This window comes from Pelodiscus sinensis, chromosome 27, assembly GCF_049634645.1.
Source record: "Pelodiscus sinensis isolate JC-2024 chromosome 27, ASM4963464v1, whole genome shotgun sequence".
NCBI lineage: Eukaryota > Metazoa > Chordata > Testudines > Trionychidae > Pelodiscus > Pelodiscus sinensis.
Window position 1 is genome coordinate 14,205,845 of NC_134737.1, and position 19,541 is coordinate 14,225,385.

The 19,541-nt window shown below is 61.8% G+C and overlaps 1 protein-coding gene and 1 long non-coding RNA gene across 4 annotated transcripts in view; one reads left to right on the forward strand and one right to left on the reverse strand.

Annotated features, from left to right (window-relative positions):
- LOC106731476 (receptor-type tyrosine-protein phosphatase V-like) overlaps window positions 1-19,541 on the forward strand; it is a 60,098-nt gene that overhangs the window by 18,190 nt on the left and 22,367 nt on the right. For 2 of the 3 annotated variants that reach the window (XM_075910180.1, XM_075910179.1), the window contains exons 6-16: window positions 1,336-1,605; window positions 4,622-4,894; window positions 5,645-5,911; window positions 6,785-7,054; window positions 8,243-8,512; window positions 14,064-14,333; window positions 14,930-15,202; window positions 15,450-15,722; window positions 16,857-17,126; window positions 17,811-18,083; window positions 19,058-19,330. In XM_075910180.1, the coding sequence (XP_075766295.1) occupies window positions 1,336-1,605; window positions 4,622-4,894; window positions 5,645-5,911; window positions 6,785-7,054; window positions 8,243-8,512; window positions 14,064-14,333; window positions 14,930-15,202; window positions 15,450-15,722; window positions 16,857-17,126; window positions 17,811-18,083; window positions 19,058-19,330 (2,982 nt within the window). The remainder of the gene's footprint in view (window positions 1-1,335; window positions 1,606-4,621; window positions 4,895-5,644; window positions 5,912-6,784; window positions 7,055-8,242; window positions 8,513-14,063; window positions 14,334-14,929; window positions 15,203-15,449; window positions 15,723-16,856; window positions 17,127-17,810; window positions 18,084-19,057; window positions 19,331-19,541) is intronic. The other variant, XM_075910181.1, reaches the window with a different exon arrangement.
- LOC112544576 (uncharacterized) lies at window positions 3,614-5,764 on the reverse strand. Its single transcript, XR_012897852.1, has 2 exons — window positions 5,630-5,764; window positions 3,614-3,827 (listed from the first exon to the last, which is right to left on the reverse strand). It is a non-coding gene; the product is annotated as an uncharacterized LOC112544576 (long non-coding RNA).

A 19,541-nucleotide genomic window follows, 5' to 3' on the forward strand; every position in this document is an offset into this window, starting at 1 on the left:
CAGCCCCGTGCCCCCATCTCCCCCAGCCAGCCGCACTGCCTCGCCCCCCCGCCTGCCAGCCCCGTGCCCCCTATCTCCCCCAGCCAGCCGCGCTGCCCCCGACCCACCACCTGCCAGCCCCGTGCCCCCTATCTCCCCCAGCCAGCCGCGCTGCCCCCGACCCACCACCTGCCAGCCCCGTGCCCCCTATCTCCCCCAGCCAGCTTCGCTGCCCCCGACCCACCACCTGCCAGCCCCGTGCCCCCTATCTCCCCCAGCCAGCCGCGCTGCCCCCGACCCACCACCTGCCAGCCCCGTGCCCCCATCTCCTCCAGCCAGCCACACTGCCCCCGACCCACCACCTGCCAGCCCCGTGCCCCCATCTCCCCCAGCCAGCCACACTGCCTCGCCCCCCCGCCTGCCAGCCCCATCCCCCCCCCGGGCCAGCCCCTGCTCCCTCCTCCTGACCAGCCCTGCCCCCCTCCCGGCCGGTCCCCCCCCATCAAGTGTGTCCGGTATTTTTTCTAAACCTCCCTGGTAACCCTAGCCCGTGCAGGCCTGGAGAGATCGGCTCCTCACTCTGGGGGGGGGGTCATTTCTATTTACCACGAGGTGCCTGTCCCTGCCCCGCCCAGCTCCGCAGCCATTCACAGCTGCCCCCTACCCTGACCCGGACTGGCCCCGGCGCCCTCCTCCCTCCCTGCAGCAGCCTGGCCCTGGCAGAAGGGCCCCCACTCATCCACGCTGTGGGGCTGGCTCAGCGCCCAGGCCTGCCCTCTCCCCCTGCTCCCGGCACCCCGAGAGGGCCCGTTCCCGTGAATCTGTGCCCAGCTGCCCCGGCTTAACCCGCCCCTGACCTGGGCCAGCCCAGCCCCAGCCTGGCACATGCCCTCACACCCTGCGGAGGGGCCCGTGGCTAGGAGGCTGCCTGGCCCGGTGAGTCCCCCAGCAGCGTCCTCGCCGGCTGAGCCGGGCGCCGCAGCCCCCAGCACTGAGCTCACCTCGGCTCAGGCGTGAGACCCAAAGGGGGCACCTCCTGCTGGCTCTGCCAGGCTGCCTCGTGGCCGCCCGGTGGCCTGCCCTGCCCTATGGGTGCATCTTCCCGCCGGGGAGGAGCCCAGTGACTCTCCTGCTGGCGGTCAGGAGTCTCCCACAGGGAGCCATGGCCAGGCTGTCGTTGGGTTTCCCCGGTTCCTGCCCGGCTGCCCCCGCCAGCGCTGGAGCCCCGGGGCCAGGCAAGCCCCCAACTCCACCCGCTAAATGAGCAGCTTCCCCGCCCACGTGGCCTGCGCCCAGCACCCAGCAGGCTGGACACCACCTGCCGCAAACTTCCCCAGCTCCTGTCTGTGCCCCCAGCCCCCACCGCCCCGGCCGAGCTCACGCTGCAGAGCCTGGGCTCCACCACCAGCCTCTTCGCCTCCTGGAGCGGCGCCGAGGGAGCTGCCTGGCTGCACTTAACCCTCCACAACCTGCTGTCCCGCACGGTGACCAAAACCGTCTCGGCCACCAGGGGCCTCTCCAATTACACCTTCCATCGCCTCCGCCCCGGCACGCCCTACCAGCTGGAGGTGAACGCCACGGCCGGGCCGCACTGGGCAGCGGGGCCCAACGCCACCGCCTGGACGTGTGAGTATGGCTCTCCGGGGCCGGCGGGGGCCCTGGACGTGTGAGTATGGCTCTCCAGGGCCGGCGGGGGGCCTGGACGTGTGAGTATGGCTCTCCGGGGTCGGCGGGGGGCCTGGACGTGTGAGTATGGCTCTCCGGGGCCGGCGGGGGCCCTGGACGTGTGAGTATGGCTCTCCGGGGCCGGCGGGGGCCCTGGACGTGTGAGTATGGCTCTCCGGGGTCGGCGGGGGGCCTGGACGTGTGAGTATGGCTCTCCGGGGCCGGCGGGGGCCCTGGACGTGTGAGTATGGCTCTCCGGGGCCGGCGGGGGGCCTGGACGTGTGAGTATGGCTCTCCGGGGCCGGCGGGGGGCCTGGACGTGTGAGTATGGCTCTCCGGGGCCGGCGGGGGGCCTGGACGTGTGAGTATGGCTCTCCGGGGCCAGCGGGGGCCCTGGACGTGTGAGTATGGCTCTCCGGGGCCGGCGGGGGCCCTGGACGTGTGAGTATGGCTCTCCGGGGCCGGCGGGGGCCCTGGACGTGTGAGTATGGCTCTCCAGGGCCGGCGGGGGCCCTGGACGTGTGAGTATGGCTCTCCGGGGCCGGCAGGGGCCCTGGACATGTGGGTATGGCTCTCCGGGGCCGGCGGGGGGCCTGGACGTGTGAGTATGGCTCTCCAGGGCCGGCGGGGGCCCTGGACGTGTGAGTATGGCTCTCCGGGGCCGGCGGGGGCCCTGGACGTGTGAGTATGGCTCTCCGGGGCCGGCGGGGGCCCTGGACGTGTGAGTATGGCTCTCCAGGGCCGGCGGGGGCCCTGGACGTGTGAGTATGGCTCTCCGGGGCCGGCAGGGGCCCTGGACATGTGGGTATGGCTCTCCGGGGCCGGCGGGGGGCCTGGACGTGTGAGTATGGCTCTCCAGGGCCGGCGGGGGCCCTGGACGTGTGAGTATGGCTCTCCGGGGCCGGCGGGGGCCCTGGACGTGTGAGTATGGCTTTCCGGGGCCGGCGGGGGCCCTGGACGTGTGAGTATGGCTCTCCAGGGCCGGCGGGGGCCCTGGACGTGTGAGTATGGCTCTCCGGAGCCGGCGGGGGCCCTGGACGTGTGAGTATGGCTCTCCGGGGCCGGCGGGGGCCCTGGACGTGTGAGTATGGCTCTCCGGGGCCGGCGGGGGGCCTGGACGTGTGAGTATGGCTCTCCGGGGCCGGTGGGGGCCCTGGACGTGTGAGTATGGCTCTCCGGGGTCGGCGGGGGGCCTGGACGTGTGAGTATGGCTCTCCGGGGCCGGTGGGGGCCCTGGACGTGTGAGTATGGCTCTCCGGGGCCGGTGGGGGCCCTGGACGTGTGAGTATGGCTCTCCGGGGCCGGCGGGGGCCCTGGACGTGTGAGTATGGCTCTCCGGGGCCGGCGGGGGCCCTGGACGTGTGAGTATGGCTCTCTGGGGCCGGTGGGGGCCCTGGACGTGTGAGTATGGCTCTCCGGGGCCGGCGGGGGCCTGGACGTGTGAGTATGGCTCTCCGGGGCCGGCGGGGGCCTGGACGTGTGAGTATGGCTCTCCGGGGCCGGCGGGGGCCTGGACGTGTGAGTATGGCTCTCTGGGGCCGGTGGGGGGCCTGGATGTGTGAGTATGGCTCTCCGGGGCCGGCGGGGGCCTGGACGTGTGAGTATGGCTCTCCGGGGTCGGCGGGGGGCCTGGACGTGTGAGTATGGCTCTCCGGGGCCGGCGGGGGCCCTGGACGTGTGAGTATGGCTCTCCGGGGTCGGCGGGGGCCCTGGACGTGTGAGTATGGCTTTCCGGGGCCGGCGGGGGCCCTGGACGTGTGAGTATGGCTTTCCGGGGCCGGCGGGGGGCCTCGGGACGTGGGCCATCCCGCAAGGGGGCTTCTTCTGAAGGCCCCAGCTCCTGGAGTGGCTGGGGACGTGAGACCCTCGGCTTCGGGTCTTAAAAAGAGTCCGTTTGCAGCCCTCTCCAATGGGGACTCTGGATGCTCAGCCCAGAGAGCGACTGAGACTGAGAAAACAGCCCCCGGTCTGTGTTCAAGGTGGCCCCATGATTCTTGGTGGCCCGTTCCTGAGAGGAGAGATCAGAGCTATTCCTGCACCCCGTCCAGGGAGCGACGTCCTGGAGAAATGCTTCTTGTCAGTTGCGGGGCAGTTCCTCCTGGAAGCCGTTGCCTCCCACCCGCTGGCTGCCGACTGCCACGGCAGGTTCTCCGACCGGACGCGCTCTGTGATGCAGCGGCTGCCTAGAGATTATGCTTATGTCACCCATACACCTAGCGTGGGCCACTTACAGCCAGAGATAAGAAGGAGGAAGCTCTACAGCCCAGGCTGAGAGCCAGCTGGCTTTATAGCGCAGGCTGTAGAGCAGTGGCCCCCAATGTTTTGGGGCTGCCGGGCGCCTTGGGGCGGGGCCGCTCATGCGCCGAGCATCCGGGGGCGGGGCCGCTCATAGGCCATGTGCCTGGGGGCGGAACCAAGCATGCGCTGCGCGCCCGGGGCTGGCACCGACATGTGCCGCGATCCCAGGCAGGGGCTGCCCAGGTGCCGCGCGCACGGGACCGGCACTGGCATGTGCCGTGCACCCTGGGTCAGGGCAGGCACCGGCATGTGCCGCGACCCCAGGCAGGGGCCGCCCAGGCGCCGTGTGGGAGGAGCCACCCATGCGCCCGGGGCTGGCACCTGCCGCACGCCCGGGGGCGGGGCCAGCCTAGATTGCTCCGTGGGTGCACATAAATGGCCCGGCAAGCGCCATGGCGCCCGCGGGCACCGCACTGGGGACCACTGCTGTAGAGGCTCCTACACTAAGCTTCAGAGGGCCCAGGTTCAAACCCACCCCGTGGCAACATACTAAGGGTCTGTTCAGAACGTGGGGCTGTCCATGGGGCTGAGAATGAAACAGGAGCAGAGCAGGAGAAGTCAGGCTGACTGGGTAGCCAGGTGTCCTAAGCACAAGCGCTCGGAGGCCCCCTTGTTTTCCCCAGGGGTGTGTGCTGGGCACAGACCTGACCCTCCACCGTTGTGTTCTCCCCCCTCGCAGACCCCTTGAGCCCAGCCAACGTGACCCTAAGCATCACTGGGGAGGCTGGCTCCCTGCAGGCCTGCTGGGCCCCGCCGGCTGGAGAGAGGGACTATTATCTGGTGACCTTGCAGCAGGGGGAGAGCGGAGCCCTGGCCAGGAACACGTCTGTGGGGGGAGACGGCCTTGACATCAGCTTCGGCGGGCTGAGCCCTGGGAGCCAGTACTCGGTGCGAGTGACGGCCGTGGCGGGGCCTCACCAGGCATCCTCTCCGAGTGCCACCGCCTGGACAGGTCAGCAGCCACCCTGGGCACAGGAGGACAACAGGCTGGGTCGCTGCTCATGGGCTGGACCGTTGGAGGTCCCAGTGGGGAAGCCTGGCTCTGGAAGGCCCTAGAGGAGGGAGGACGGGGGCTGAGCAAAGGAGACTGAAGCTACTTATGAACCAAGATGGGGCCTTGGTCTGAGGATCAGGCCGCAGTGAATTTATTATGGAGCACCTGGGTGAAGGGGAAACTGAGGCTGGGTGCTGCAGCAGCACCCTGGCTAGAGGGGGTGCTGCAGAACAGGCATGCCTGTGTATCCCCCACACCGTGCTGCGTGCATGCTGTTGGCCACTCCTGCGTGCCAGGGCTGGGGTGAGGGTCTGACCCAGGCGTGTGGGCTGGCCTGGCTCACGGTCACTGGGCCACGGATCGGGATTGGGGAGTGTCGGGAGCATGCAGCCTGAGGCTTGGCCAGGAGAGCAGTGCCAGAGGACGCCGCAGTGCCAGGCTTTCCCTGCATGGGCCACGAAGACAGAGCTCCCTTGCTGGGCTCACCCTGGCTCTGAGGCTGGCGAGAAGCCCTCTGCCTCCAGGGTCGTCGGCCCCCAGCGCTGAACTCCTTTTAAATGAGCCGCCAGCTGCCCGCAGAATTCCATCCAGCTGTGCCTGCTGTCTCACACACGGAGCAGCCAGCGGGGGCGGGGGGGTTGCGTGGGGAGGGGCCCTGGCTGCCCTGGGCAGGGGGTTTCGGAGGGTACTGACCATTCTGCCTTGCAGAGCCGCTAGCACCATCTGGGGCAACCCTCTCCAGCCAGGGGAGCACCTCCGCCCTGCATGCCCGCTGGAAGGAGGCCACGGGAGCCGGGTACGTGGCAGCGTTGTACTCCCTGGAGCCCCCTGCGCTGGTGGAGAACAGCTCCGTGCCGGGAGGCATCACCCACCTCACCTACGAGGGGCTGAGCCCGGGGACCCACTACGCCGTCGAGATCAGCACAGTGGCTGGGCCTTACGCCTCCCCGCCCCTGCGCGTCACCAACTGGACGTGTGAGTGCCAGCAGTGCCCACCAGCGGGGCTGGCCGGGACGGAGCGGGGGTCGGGCACACCCCCGGGATTGCCGGGTTCGTCCTGGTGATGTCACAGTGCAGTGTTTGTGACATCACAGCTGCGTCCGTGGTGACGTCACTGACTAGGACAGTGGAAGGACCATTGGGGGTTAGGGGCACATGGAACCCCAGTGCAGCCCGGCGTCTGGACTAGCCCAACTGATCAGAGCGTAGGTGTGTCTAGCCCAGTCCCGGCCATGCTGCACCCGGCCATAGGCCCCTTTACTCAGCTATCTCCCCCTCACAATACCTGAGAGGGCCACACATTCACGTGGTCCATTGCCCACCTTCCTCCTGTCTTAGCTCGGGCCACAGGGCTACGCTGAGTCCAGCAGCCACCCCCGCTATCGCCCCAGCCGGCCGGCGTCCCACCTCCTGCCGCACTGGATCAGACCCTCGGTCCGTAGTGCAGCGACACTCCCCAGAATGCAAATCAAAGTGCCCTGCCGGCTCTGGGCGGAGGGTCGGCAGTAAAGGTCCCTCTAATTTTTTCCATCCATGTGTGGAATACATTTTATGCGCATTGAGTCACGTGCGGATGTGCACCACCAGGAGAAACACCAAACCTCGCTGTGGGCGCGCTGCTAATCAGCCGGATGATGTTGGAATCTCTTCTGGGCAGCTGCCCAAGCGCTCCGCTTTCAGGGAACGCTGGTTGGCAGGTGGCCCAGTAGGCGCTCAGCAGGTGGTCTGATGGCTGAGGTTTGTTTGCCCGGAGAATACGGGGCAGGATTCTGCCCTGGTCCCTATGGCTGGGGCAGCCCACCCGCTGGGCTCTGCCTTGGCTTTGACTCGGGTCCTTTTCTCCCGCAGATCCTTCCCCAGTGGAAGAACTGAACCTCCTCAACCAAGGCCGCAGCACCTCCTTGCTCGCCTCCTGGAAAGCAGCCGGCGGCAGCGTGAATTACACCGGCGTGCTCCTCGAAGCCCAGTCGCAGGCGTGGGTCAGAAACGTGAGCGTGGGGGGGAGCTGCGCGAACGTCACCGTGGAGGGGCTGAGCCCCGGGCGTCAGTATACCCTGCAGATGGCGGCCGTGGCCGGACCTTACAGCTCGCCCGTGCGCACAGCCACGGACTGGACGCGTGAGTGGGGGACGCTCTCCCGCCGGTCTGTGCTGGCTCTCGGGCCAGGGCAGAGGGGAAGGCGACAGCGGGGGGCTGGTTACAAGCGTGGCGCGGTGGCGCTTGGGGTGGGTTCGAGGAGGAGTGTGCAGAGGGGTGGCTGGCTGGGGAGGGGGCAATGCAGGTGGCTAGTTAGGGGGAGGCTGAGCGCGCCGGCGGAAGCACACGAGACTCCAGTACGATCGGTGGAATGAAGCCGAGACTCAAGCTAAACCGACACGGGCCTGGTTTGCCTCTCCCTGGCCCTGGTGCAGCCTGCACACGTGTGCTAAATGCAGGCCAAGCGCTCAGGTTATCCTGGGCACAGGTGTCAACAGCGCCTCGGGTGCCAGGCAGAACTGAATGGGGCTTAGTCTAGCTCTGATTAACACCCGCCTCTCTGCCAGGCCTGGTGCCGCTAATTCTCATGGTGCTCTGAGTCCGCATCTGTGCAGCTTTCCTCGGCACACGCGCCTGTCGCCCCCACGAACGTCCGTCCCATGCGCCTCTTTCACCGGAGCAAGGCGATCTAAGGCCCGCCCCTCTGCACATTGGCGGGGGTATTTCCTGCTTCCTGGGGCGGGAATTCCTCCGGGGGAGGGGAGGGGAGGGTCACAGGACCACCCGGCTTGCGCTGGCAACCAGCAAGGAGGGTGCCAGCTTCAGGCGTGAGAACGACTCTCCATGGAGCAGTGTGGCTCTCATGCCGCATGAGGTTGCCTGATCCCGACGGCTGCTCCTGTGCTTAGCAGGAGGCGGGCTATTGCTGGGGCCGGGCTGGGCAGATTGACAAATGCCGCTGGAATCTCAGTCCCTGACCTGCACTGTGACCAATACAAACTTGTTTTCTAACTGGGCTTTTCTGGGGTGCCCATCACCGGAGTATCTGGGCACATCCCCTCCCACCCGCCTCCAGGACCCTGGGAGCCAGAGAGGCGTTATTCCCATTTTAATGACGGGGGCGCGCCACGCCTGGCTGACAGGCTCGCAGAGATGGGCCTAGACTCCACATCTCCTGCTCCCCAAGCCTGTGTCCACGCCCCCATACCCCCAGCCTGTCTCCTTCAAGAGCCACGGCTCCAGACCCCGGGCCTCCATCCACTCGGCATGGCACTCGCCACATCCCCGGCACAGCGGCCACGAGCCTCTTCCCCACCTCTCTCCTTTCAGACCCTTCGGCTCCGTCAGGCGTGGTCCTGACCAGTAGAAGACACCCCCCGGGTCTCTCTGCTGTCTGGCACACGGCTTCCGGGGACAGGGACCGGTTTCTCCTCCTCCTCTACGACAGCGAGCACGTGGTACAACAGAACGTCTCCGTGGGGCCAGACACTCAGAACTTCACTTTCCTGGGCCTTCTCCCTGGGAGCCAGTACTCTGTGGAGGCAGTGGCCCTGGCGGGACCCTACAGAGCCTCAGCACCGTCTGCCACCGCATGGACGTGTGAGTACAGCCTGGGGCCCGTGGGGAGGACCGCCTGCAGGGCGTGGGAGACTCTGGGACTGTCCACACTTCGATCGGGGGGGTGTCTGCAGCATGTGTAGATGTACCCAAGGTAGCTAGACATTCACAAGGGCAAGTCCTGCCTGGCCAACCTGATTGTCCTCTATAAGGAGGTACCTGGCTCTGTGGACATGGGGAGGTCGGTGGATGTGATAGACCTTGGCTCTAGTAAAGCTTTTGATATGGTCTCTCGGATTCTTGCCAGCAAGTTAAGAGAGTACGGATTGGATAACGGACTGTCAGGGAGATAGAAAGCTGGCTAGATTGTTGGGCGCAGCGGGTAGTGATCAATGGCTCGATGTCTGGATGGCGGTCGGTTTCTAGCGGAGTGCCCCAGGGGTCGGCTCTAGGGCTGGTTTTGTTCAATATCTTTATTAATGACCTGGATGAGGGGATGGATTGCACCCTCAGCAAGTTCACAGATGACACTAAACTAGGGGGAGAGGTAAATACACTGGAGGGCAGGGATAGGGTCCAGAGTGACCTGGACAGATTAGGCAACTGGGCTAAAAGAAATCTGATGAGGTTCAACAAGGAAGAATCCCAAGCATTGTTACAGGCCAGGGACTGACTGGCTAAGCAGCAATTCTGGAGGAAAAGACCTGGGGACTACAGTGGATGAGAAGCTGGATATGAGTCAACAGGGCACCCTTGTAGCCAAGAAGGCTAACCACATATTAGGGTGCATTAGGAGGAGCATTGCCAGCAGATCCAGAGATGTGATTATTCCCCTTTATTCGACACGGGTGAGGCCACATCTGGAGTTTTGTGTCCAGTTCTGCGCCTCCCACTACAGAAGGGATGTGGCTGCATTGGAGAGGAGGGCAACCAAAATGTTTTGGGGGCTGGAGCACTTGACCTACAAGGAGATTTGGGCTTTGGGATTTGGGCAGAAGAGAAGAGTGAGGAGGGATTTAATAGCAGCCTCCAATTTCCTGAAGGGAGGTTCCAAAGAGGATGGAGAGAGGCTGTTCTCAGTGGTGGCAGAACAAGGAGCAATGGGCTCAAGTTGCAGTGGGGGAGGTCTAGGTTGGATATTAGGAAAAACTATTTCCCTAGGAGGGTGGGGAAGCCCTGGGATGGGTTCCCTAGGGAGGGGGTGGACTCTCCATCCTTCAAGGGTTTGAAGTCCCATCTTGCCAAAGCCCTGGCTGGGATGATGGAGTTGGGGTTGGTCCTGCTTTGGGCAGGGGGCTGGACTCGTTGACTCTTGAGGTCTCTTCCAGCCCTGGGATTCTATGATTCTAGCTTTGAGGTGGCTAGCCATGAAACTGTGGCAGCCTGGATTGGTGTCAAGTTCCTGCACCTTGCTTATGAACACCAGATGTGTTCAGCATGAGATCCGTGGCTGAGGTTCGCTTTCAATGAGCTATCCAATGTGCAGTATAGCAGCACGTACTAAACACTCCGTCACATCTCTCCCTTTAAGTTCTACGTTCCTGCCCTCCGCAGCATTGACAATGCCACGCTTCGGGGTAGGTGGGCGGAAAATGCATTTGGCCTTCTTCAGCTTCACAGCAGACTGGCGGATTAGGCTTAGAACTTTGTAAGGGCTGTGTTGTTCCACCATCGGCGATCCGTATGCCAGAGCAGTGTCTGTGAAAACGACAACTCTGTGTCCATTAGCAGTCCTGCCATCGTTGGTGCCCTTGAAATTTTCCAGTCACCCCAAAAGGTAAACGGTGAAAGCAAAATCATCCAAAGGCTGTGATAAAGCCAGTCAAGTTAGCACTTAATTTGGCGAAAGGAATTTGCCAGACTCTGCCTAAGTATCCAACTTTTAGAATACTGTTGGGGAGGAAGTCAGACCGCGTTGGGCGGATGGATTTTTTCTCTCACAATTGCATCGTTAAGTAATTTAAGAGCCACACAGATGAATATTTTTCCATTTTTCTTTATAATTGGTACCACTGGAGCACACCACGCTGCTGGCTCAGATTTTCTTTACGGGTACATCTACACTGCAACGTAGTGTAGATTATTCTGAAATAACAAAGAGCGTGTCTACGCAGCAAGCTGTTATTTCAAAATAATGTCGAAGTGGAGGACTTCTTAATCCGACTCTTGTAACCCTCATTTCATGAGGAGTAAGGGAAGTCGGAGGACGAACACTCTTCCTTCGACTTCCTGCTGTGCAGAAAGTGCCAAAAGCCGAACGAAGCTTTTTTGACTTCAGCTATGCAATTGACGTAGCGGAAGTTACGTAGTTTAATTTGACTTATGCCCTGCAGTGTAGAGGCGCCTTATGATGCCAACGTGTCCATTCTCTTTTACTCAATTTCCACTATTTGAGGCAATAGGAGAAAAACGCTGTGAGGTGTGTGTCTCATTATGTTACTGTACTGGATTTCCTTTCAAAAGTCCAGTGTCACCAAATATTCCACTGAATTCTTCCATCTTTATCGCCAGGTATAAATAGTTACATAAGAACATAAGAACGGCCGTACTGGGTCAGACCAAAGGTCCATCTAGCCAGTAGCCTGTCTGCTCACAGTGGCCAGTACCAGGTGCCCCAGAGAGGGTGGACCGAAGACAATGATTAAGCGATTTGTCTCCTGCTATCCCTCTCCAGCCTCTGACAAACAGAGGCCAGGGACACCAATTCTATCCCCTGGCTAATAGCCTTTTATGGTCCTAACCTCCAGGAAATTATCTAGCTTCTCTTTAAACTCTGTTATAGTGCTAGCCTTCACAGCCTCCTCTGGCAAGGAGTTCCACAGGTTGACTATGTGCTGTGTGAAGAAGAACTTTCTTTTATTAGTTTTAAACCTGCTCCCCATTAATTTCACTTGGTGTCCTCTAGTTCTTTTATTATGGGAACTAATAAATAACTTTTCTTTATTCACCCTCTCCACACCACTCATGATTTTATAGACCTCTATCCTATCCCCCCTCAGTCTCCTCTTTTCTAAACTGAAACGTCCCAGTCGCTTTAACCTCTCTTCATATGGGACCCAAACCTTTGTTGAGAAACCTTTCTCTGCGGTATAAATTGTGGTGTCACAAGGAGGCTGAGAACGCTGTTGTTCTGTGGTCCTGGGATCACATACCTTCTGAATGCACAGCTTTTGTCTTTGTAAGTTGTTTCTATGATGAACTGGTCCAGAGCGAGTCAGACCTGTGTCAGGTGACTTCAACTCTGGGACCTTCTGAGGTGCCTGTGACATCAGACGCTGAGTCAGTTTTAAAGTCAATCGTCTTGACAAGAAGCCTCAGTTTCACTCTCAAGGCAGGTAATTAATTGTAGACACAATGGCTTTTGATTATCTGCAGTATGGGTCAGCTTCCTGACTGCTTGGTGTGGCAAACAGCTGCAAACTGTCCATATTTCATGCCTTTCTATTGTGTGCCGCCAGCTGGACATGCATCGTTTCTTGGGTTCTGAGTTTTTCCACGTTTTGTGCATGTAGACTGGAATTTGTCCCGCTTAGCTTGGGAGTTCTCTCTCCCTGCCTCGGGGACTTTATGAGAATGATTTCTAACTCTCAAGCATCTGTTTACAGTTTCTAAGCTGGTTTCAGGTCTTTCAAGTTTGTCAAGTTTCGTTGTTTTATTGTTTGATTGCTCTGCTATTTGAATAACTGTGCATAGGGTTAGGTCTCTTTTTAACTGGAGCTGCTGTGAAAAGTTTTTATCTTTCAACCCAATACCTTGGTAATCTCTGATATTTTCATACGTTTCAGGGGGAAACTGAGTTAGTCTGTACAGGTGTGACTGGCACTATTCCTCGTGGAACGAGGTTTACCAACTTGGAAATAAGCCATGCTATTTTGAATTAATTTCGAAATAGCAGTTGGCTTGTGTAGATGCTAGGAAAGTTATTTCAAAATAACGGCTGTTATTTTGAAATAACTTTTCTGTGTAGACATACCCTTAGTTTACTCCTGACGCCATGTCATGCTTCTGTGCCAGATATAGGCAGACTACGGAACTTGCTTGTACACCCGATGGGTTCATCCTAAAACTCTCTACTGCTCTGCCAGCGTAGCCAAGGTTAGCATGAAATCGGGAATGTCATCCTGCATATTACATGCCGTGGCTGAGCAGTGCACTAGAATGTAGCATTCCCCTGCATTGGGTATGTCCTGGAGCAGCTAGCCTGCCCTGCCACGATGGTAATACTGCTAGCAGTATCGGCGCTACCTGGGTACGCCTACACATGCTGTGATTACACCTCCCAACCGTGGTGTCGGCATCCCCTTTGGCTGTGCTGCCAGCATACGCAAGGACACGACAGCTAGCAGCAAATACTTCCAATGGCTCGTGAAGGGGTAGTCAGTGGTCAAGGCTCTGAGTTGTGGCTTCTTTCCCAGGGGGTGGCTGCTGGGTTTTGTCCAAATGCCCAGGGTCTAACTCATTGCCATATATGGGGTTGGGAAGGAATTTCCCCCTGCAGATCAGAGTGGCAGAGACCTTCCTCTGCAGCACAGGGCATGGAGTCACTTGTAGGGTTAAACTAGCGTCAGTGATGGAGGTTTGGTAAGTTGTTGTCGTTAAACCCTGATTTGAAGATGTCAGTAACTCAGCCAGGTATTAGGAGCAACATTCCCTTTAATCTTTCCATCTATGTGCGGAGTAAATTTTGTTCTGTGCACTAAGGCATGTGTGGATGTGCACCACCAGTAGAAACACAAACCTAGTTGTGGGTGCTCTGCTAATCAGTGGGGCAGCATTTGAATCTCTCCTGGAGGGCTGCCCAAGTGCCTGGCTTACAGGGACCTCTGGTTAGGAGTCTGTTACAGGTGTGGGCAGGTGAGGTTCTGTGGCCTGCAGTGCGCAGGTCAGACTAGCTTGTCCCTGCAGTCTGTGAGTCTCTGAGACGGAGCCCACCAGGCCAAAGCAGGCAGGTGAGGAGTTCAGCAAGAGCCATGCTGGAAATCCTTTGGCACCTACTCTGGATTTGGGGGCCTGGCTTGGCTGGGGTGGCCTTGGGGCATCCCCAGTTGGAACCGGGGGCCTGGCTTGGACATGGGGCTTGTGCTGTAGCAGGCGCAAAGGAAGCGGAGAAGCTGTCAGAGCAGGGGACGTGGGTTCTGAGGCCGGCTGTGGCTGCCTATTGCTCTCATTGCGGGGATGCTGGGAGCTGCACGAATCCAGGGCTCTCTCCTGGCTGCTGGACTGAGCGCCAGTGACAACACCAGCCCCAAGTGTAGCGCTGAGAGTGCACAGAGCACCTCACGGTGAAGCTCTACCCCAGACAGCTTGGGTAACACACTGGCAAAGCGCACACCATACCCTCCACTACAGGCTGGCCTGCTAGATAACAGCCTACTACTGCTGCTGCCAAGGACTGGAGCTTCTCCTGCCCAAGTGGTCAGTGCTAGAGATAGGAAGGTCCTACGGCACAGTAAAGGATTCCATGGTGCCCATCACCATAGTATCAGGGCACCTGCCATACAGATACATTCAGGCTCCCAGCACCCCAGTGACCTAGGGTAGGTTTCTTCTCTCTCCTCTAACACATCCTCCTGCCTTTGTTCTCCCTCCCCAGACCCTTTGTCACTGGCCAACGTGAGTGTGACCCGCGGACCAGGCCCCCGGGGGCTGCGCGTGGGCTGGACGGAGTCGGGCGGGGCGAGAGACCACTGGGTGCTGCTCTACGCGGGGGACTCTCCGTCCATCATCAGGAACGTGTCCGTGCAGCGGGGCGCTGCGCATCTCGACCTGGACGGCCTGGAGCCGGGGGCGCCGTACCGGGCGGAGGTCGTCTCGCAGGCCGGGCCCCACCGCAGCTCCTCCCAAGCAGTCCTCGGCTACACAGGTACAGCAGGGGCCAGGTGCTCGTGTCACCCCAGGGGGGGGTGTCAATGCCCCCCCCACAGCCCTCCGCTGAGCCACAAGGGTTGAGCCTGGACACAGCCTGGGCTCTGCAGCTCCAGCTGTAGCAGCGTCTGGTCTGAGCTGTGGGGGTCCCTGGGGCAGCCTCACGCCGGGGTACACATTCCCCAGACTGCCTGGCTCAGGCTCCCCCCTCATCTGCCCCCCAGGGATCTCAGCTGGGTCTCTGATCCAAACCGCAGCCCCGGCTGGGCTCAGCATCCCTGACCCCTCCGATCCTTCACGCTGCCCCGGTGCCGCACGGGCTCTGGGAGGAAGGCACAAGCAGGCACCGGGCACCACCCAAGGGAGGAAGGGGATCTCGGCGGGGGGGCCAGGAGCTGTTCTGGCCTGAGCCCAGCCTCCTGCTGCCCAGGAAGGAGTCAGAGAATGGGGTATCCCCGCCAGACATGTGCTGGCCCCCCTGGGCCGTAGCCGCCGCTACGGAAGGGGCTGAGGAGCTGAGAGCTATGGGGGTCCCCATGCTGGAGTCTGGCTGTGGAGTGCCCATGTGACCCCACGATGCTCTCTCCCTCCTAGCCCCGCTGCCGCCGCTGGCACCTGCAGCGACCAACGAGGGCAGCACCTCGGCCCTGGCTGTGCGCTGGGCGGCCCCTGCCGGACAGCGAGACGCCTACCTGCTCCGCGTGCAGGAGGAGGGCTCCCTGGCAGCCGGGAGACAGGTGACCGTGGGGCAGGACAGCACCAACGTCTCCCTGGCGGGGCTGGCCCCGGGGACTTGCTACCACGTGGGGATCTCGGCACTCGCTGGACCCTACAGCTCGGAGCCCCAGAACGCCAGCGGCTGTACGGGTGAGTGGCCTGCCTGCGTCGCGCTTTGGAGGAGACACGGCACCATGTGTTAAGAGCTGATCCGCCTGGATGTCCCCCGGCCCTCGCAACTGGACACAGGAGCCTTCATTTCCCGCGCTGTTGCTGTTGGCTGTTCTGGGGCGGCTGGGCTCCTCCTCAGAGGTGGCTGCACATGAGCGCTGGGATTTTCCCTCCCCTTGTGGTTCTCTCTTGCCCTGACCCCTCCCTCTCTGCCTTTGCCCTGCAGTCCCGGCAGCTCCTGCCAACGTGAGCCTCAGCAACTTGGACAGCTCCTCGATGCTGCGTGCCGCCTGGGACGAGCCCCCGGGGTGCAGGGACCACTACCGGGTTATTCTGCACTGCCTCACGCCCCCAGGCATGGAGACAGCCCAGTCGCTGGGGTCCGTCACCCAGGGCATCACCTGGACTCGCTTGGCAGCCGGCAGCCGATTCACTGTTCAGGTCACCGCCATGAAAGGGCCCTACGAATCCTCCTCCGTCAACGTCACCCAGTGGACGTGTGAGTCCGGCAGGTCCACGGTCAACACCCCCAGCTCACAGCCTGGCTCCTTGCCCCCCACTCTGCTCCATTGTGCCACCGTTGTGACATGGCCGTGAAAAAGGCTAATACGGTCTTGGGATGCATTAGGCGAGGTATTTCCAGTAGGGATAAGCAGGTGTTAGTGCCATTATACAAGGCATTGGTGAGACCCCATTTGGAATACTGTGTGCAGTTCTGGTCTCCCATGTTTAAGAAGGATGAATTCAAACTGGAACAGGTACAAAGAAGGGCCACTAGGATGATCCGAGGAATGGAAAACCTGCCTTATGAAAGGAGACTCGAGGAGCTTGGCTTGTTTACCTTAACCAAAAGAAGGCTGAGGGGGGACACGATTGCTCTCTTTAAATATATTAGAGGGATAAATACCAGGGAGGGAGAGGAATTATTGAAGCTTAATACCAATGTGGACACAAGAACAAATGGATATAAGCTGGCTAGTAGGAAGTTTAGACTTGAGATTAGACGAAGGCTTCTAACCATTAGAGGAGTGAGGTTCTGGAACGGCCTTCCAAGGGAAGTAGTGGGGGCAAAAGATCTATCTGGTTTCAAGATTAAACTAGATGGGTTTATGAAGGGGATGGGTTGATGAGATAACATGATCTTGGTAACTAATTGGCCATTCATTATCAGAGGGAAATAGGTCCATGGAGGGATGATAGGAGTTGCTATAGAGAACTTTCTGGGTGTCTGGCTGATGAGTCTTGTCCACATGCTCAGGGTTTAGCTGATCGCCATATTTGGGGCCGGGAAGGAATTTCCCTCCAGGGTAGATTGGCAGAGGCCCTGGAGGTTTTTCGCCTTCCTCCGTAGCATGGGGCACAGATCACAGCTGGAGGATTCTCTGTATCTTGGGGTGGGTGAGATTCTGCACTGTGCAGGGGGTCAGACTAGATGATCATAATGGTCCCTTCTGACCTTAAAGTCTATGAGTCTATGCTCCTAGCAATGGCCAGCGTGGTCCCTGGTGTCTGCGTTGCCAGGGACCAGGGCTGGGCAGAGCCCCCACTGCTCTGGGTCAGAGGAGGCTGCCTGCTGGGGCCGTGTGGTTGCTTCTCCCAGCAGAGGTCGAATGTGTCTCCCCTTCTCTTCCAGACCCCCTGGCGCCTGCCAACCTCACCTTGGCCAGCCCTTCTGCCTCCGCCCTGCAGGCCTCGTGGGCAGCAGCGGAGGGGGGAGGAGAGGGCCACGCCGTGGATCTGTACAGCGCCTCCTCCGGCGCACACCTCCGCCACGTCTGGCTCCCCTGGGGCGCTAGGAACCACACCTTCCGGAGCCTGGCCCCGGGCACCCGCTACCGCGTGGGCGTGAGCACCACCGCCGGGCCGTACCACGCCAGCACCCCCAACCTCACCCACTGGACACGTGAGTGCCCTGCCCACCCTGCCGCCAGGCCCCCGGGCTCTCCCGTCACCAGCTGGCATGGGGGCACCAGCTGCCCCCACTCATGTCCTGCACGGTGCCCGGGGCAGGGGGATGCCACCCAGTCCTGCCTGAAACTGGGAGGGGTGGGCCGCTGGGAGCCGTTCCTGCATTGCCAGCCTTTGCCTAAGGCTTCTCCCTGGCTGCGGGCAGGGCCGGGCCGGGGGTGCTCTCCCAGGCCTGCAGTCCCAACATCCCAGAGGGGCGCCGAGAGAGGCTGGGGGCTGCGAGACAACCCGCCCTCCCTGCCCTGCTCCCCCAGGGCTCCCGACGCCTTGGATCGGGACTGCAGTGGGGGGGCCCTTCAGGGCCTGGCAGATCACCCCACCCCAGAGCAGGGACACGGCTGATCCCAGCCAGCTGGATCCTCCCCGCCCCCTTCACTCACATCCCGCTCCCTCCAGCTCACGCTGTCTCTGCTGGGCACTGGCCAGGTCTCAGGGCTGGGGGAGACGGGGGCAGTGGGGGAGCCCCCGCTGGCAGCGAGGCGGGTCCTTGACAGAGCCGAGGGCACAGGCATCTTCTCCCCACCCCCACCTCGTGCCCGGCTCTCCCATGGAGCCGTGAGGCTGGGCTGGGGCCCACAGCCGGCGGCTCCGCACCCTGCAGCGTCCGTGTCGTCCCCAGGCCCTCTGGCCCCTCTGGCCGTGCGTCTGTCAAACCGGGGGCACCCCGACAGGCTGAGCGCGTCCTGGGAAGCAGCCGCCGGGGGCCGGGAGGGCTACGCGCTGAGCCTGTCCCAGGCGGGATCGGGCGCTGTGGCAGCCAGGGCCGTGGCCGGGCAGGATGCCCACGGTTTCACCTTCACCGCGCTGACGGCCGGGTCCCTGCACACGCTGGAGGTCGTCTCCGTCGCTGGGCCCTACCGGGCAGCAGGCGCCACCGCCCGCGGCTGGACCCGTGAGTGCTGGGGAGGGAAGGGGGCACGGCTTGCCAACGCTGCGTGTGGGGCAGCACGCTGGCAGGGGCCCAGCTACCCTTGGCACGGGCGCATGCACAGCATGTGCGTGCACCGACATGCCCGTGTGGCCACAGCCAGATATGCACGTGGGTGTGTCCACGCCTCCATGTGCGCCCGCCTGCCCGCTCACACCCGGGCTGAGCTGTAGCGGGGAGGGGGGGTCGATGAAGAGACTCAAGGTGTGTGGGGGGAACCTAAGGCCAAGGGACCAGATGTAGCCCCCAACTTGCCTGAATCTGGCCCCCAAGCTCAGGGCACCCCCCAAGCAGCCCCGCCCACCACCCCTGTGCCGAGCTGGAACACACAAAGTCTGCTAGTTCACCCCCCCCGGCTCTGGTGTGCGAGGGGAATTTGAGGAGGGGGCCTGTCAGTGAGCGGGTTTTGGTTTTGGGGTTTTTTCCTACAGGTCAGTGGCCCCCGACCCAAAAGAGGTTCCCGCCCCGGGGCTAGTGAGTTAGGCTATTGGAGAGGCCTCGTTACGTGTCAAACCACGTCAGAGGCGCTTTCTAGAGCCTGAACCTGACTCCTCGGACAGCCTCCCTCTAGCTCGCCCCAAGTGGGACGCTCTGTCTTCAGGGAACGTCGCCTTCGAAATACGCGCCCTCAGTTCCCTGTCTGCTCCCAGACAGCTCCCCCCGTGCTGCCTGCCTGGGCATTTCCCGGCTCTTCGCTAACTTTTGACTCCAGACAGACGGCAAAGTGACACTGTTCATGGGCGCAGACTGGGGTGGGGGAATGGGAAGTGGGGGGGAGGAGAAGTGTGGGGGAGGGCTGTGTGTGACTGTGGGGGAGGGGGATGTGAAGTCAGCCCCCCCTTCCCCCCGCAGCACACACCACCCTGAGCAGTGTCTGCCAGGCTGAGCATCCTATCCGCTCGGCCCCCTTTGTGAAGTGCGATCTGGTCTTTCCCCAGACCCCCTGCCACCCCTGAACGTGTCCCTGAGGAATGAGGGGCGCCCCGACCGGCTGAGTGCATCCTGGGGAGCCGCGGCGGGGGGCCGGGATGGCTACACGCTGACGCTGTGCCACGCCGGATCGGGCGCTGTGGCGGCGAGGGCCTCTCTGGGGAAAGACGCCCACAATTTCACCTTTGCGGACCTGGCCCCGGGAAGCCGGTACCTGCTGCAGGTGGCCTCCCTGGCGGGGCCCTACGAGGCGGCCGCGGGGAACGTCAGCGACTGGACGTGTGAGTCGCGGGGTCCGCGTGCTGGGCCAGTCGGCAGAGCCCTGGGAGCCCCGCGGGTCTGAGCCCCCCCGGCGACCGGCTCGGCTTCTCCCTGGGGAAAGGGCAGGAGCAAGCAAACGTCTCCCCCCTCCCGCCCCGTTCTGCCGGCACAGCCAGGGTCTGGGCACCGCGCTGGGCTCTCCCCATCTCTGCCTCGCCAGGCACCAGGAGG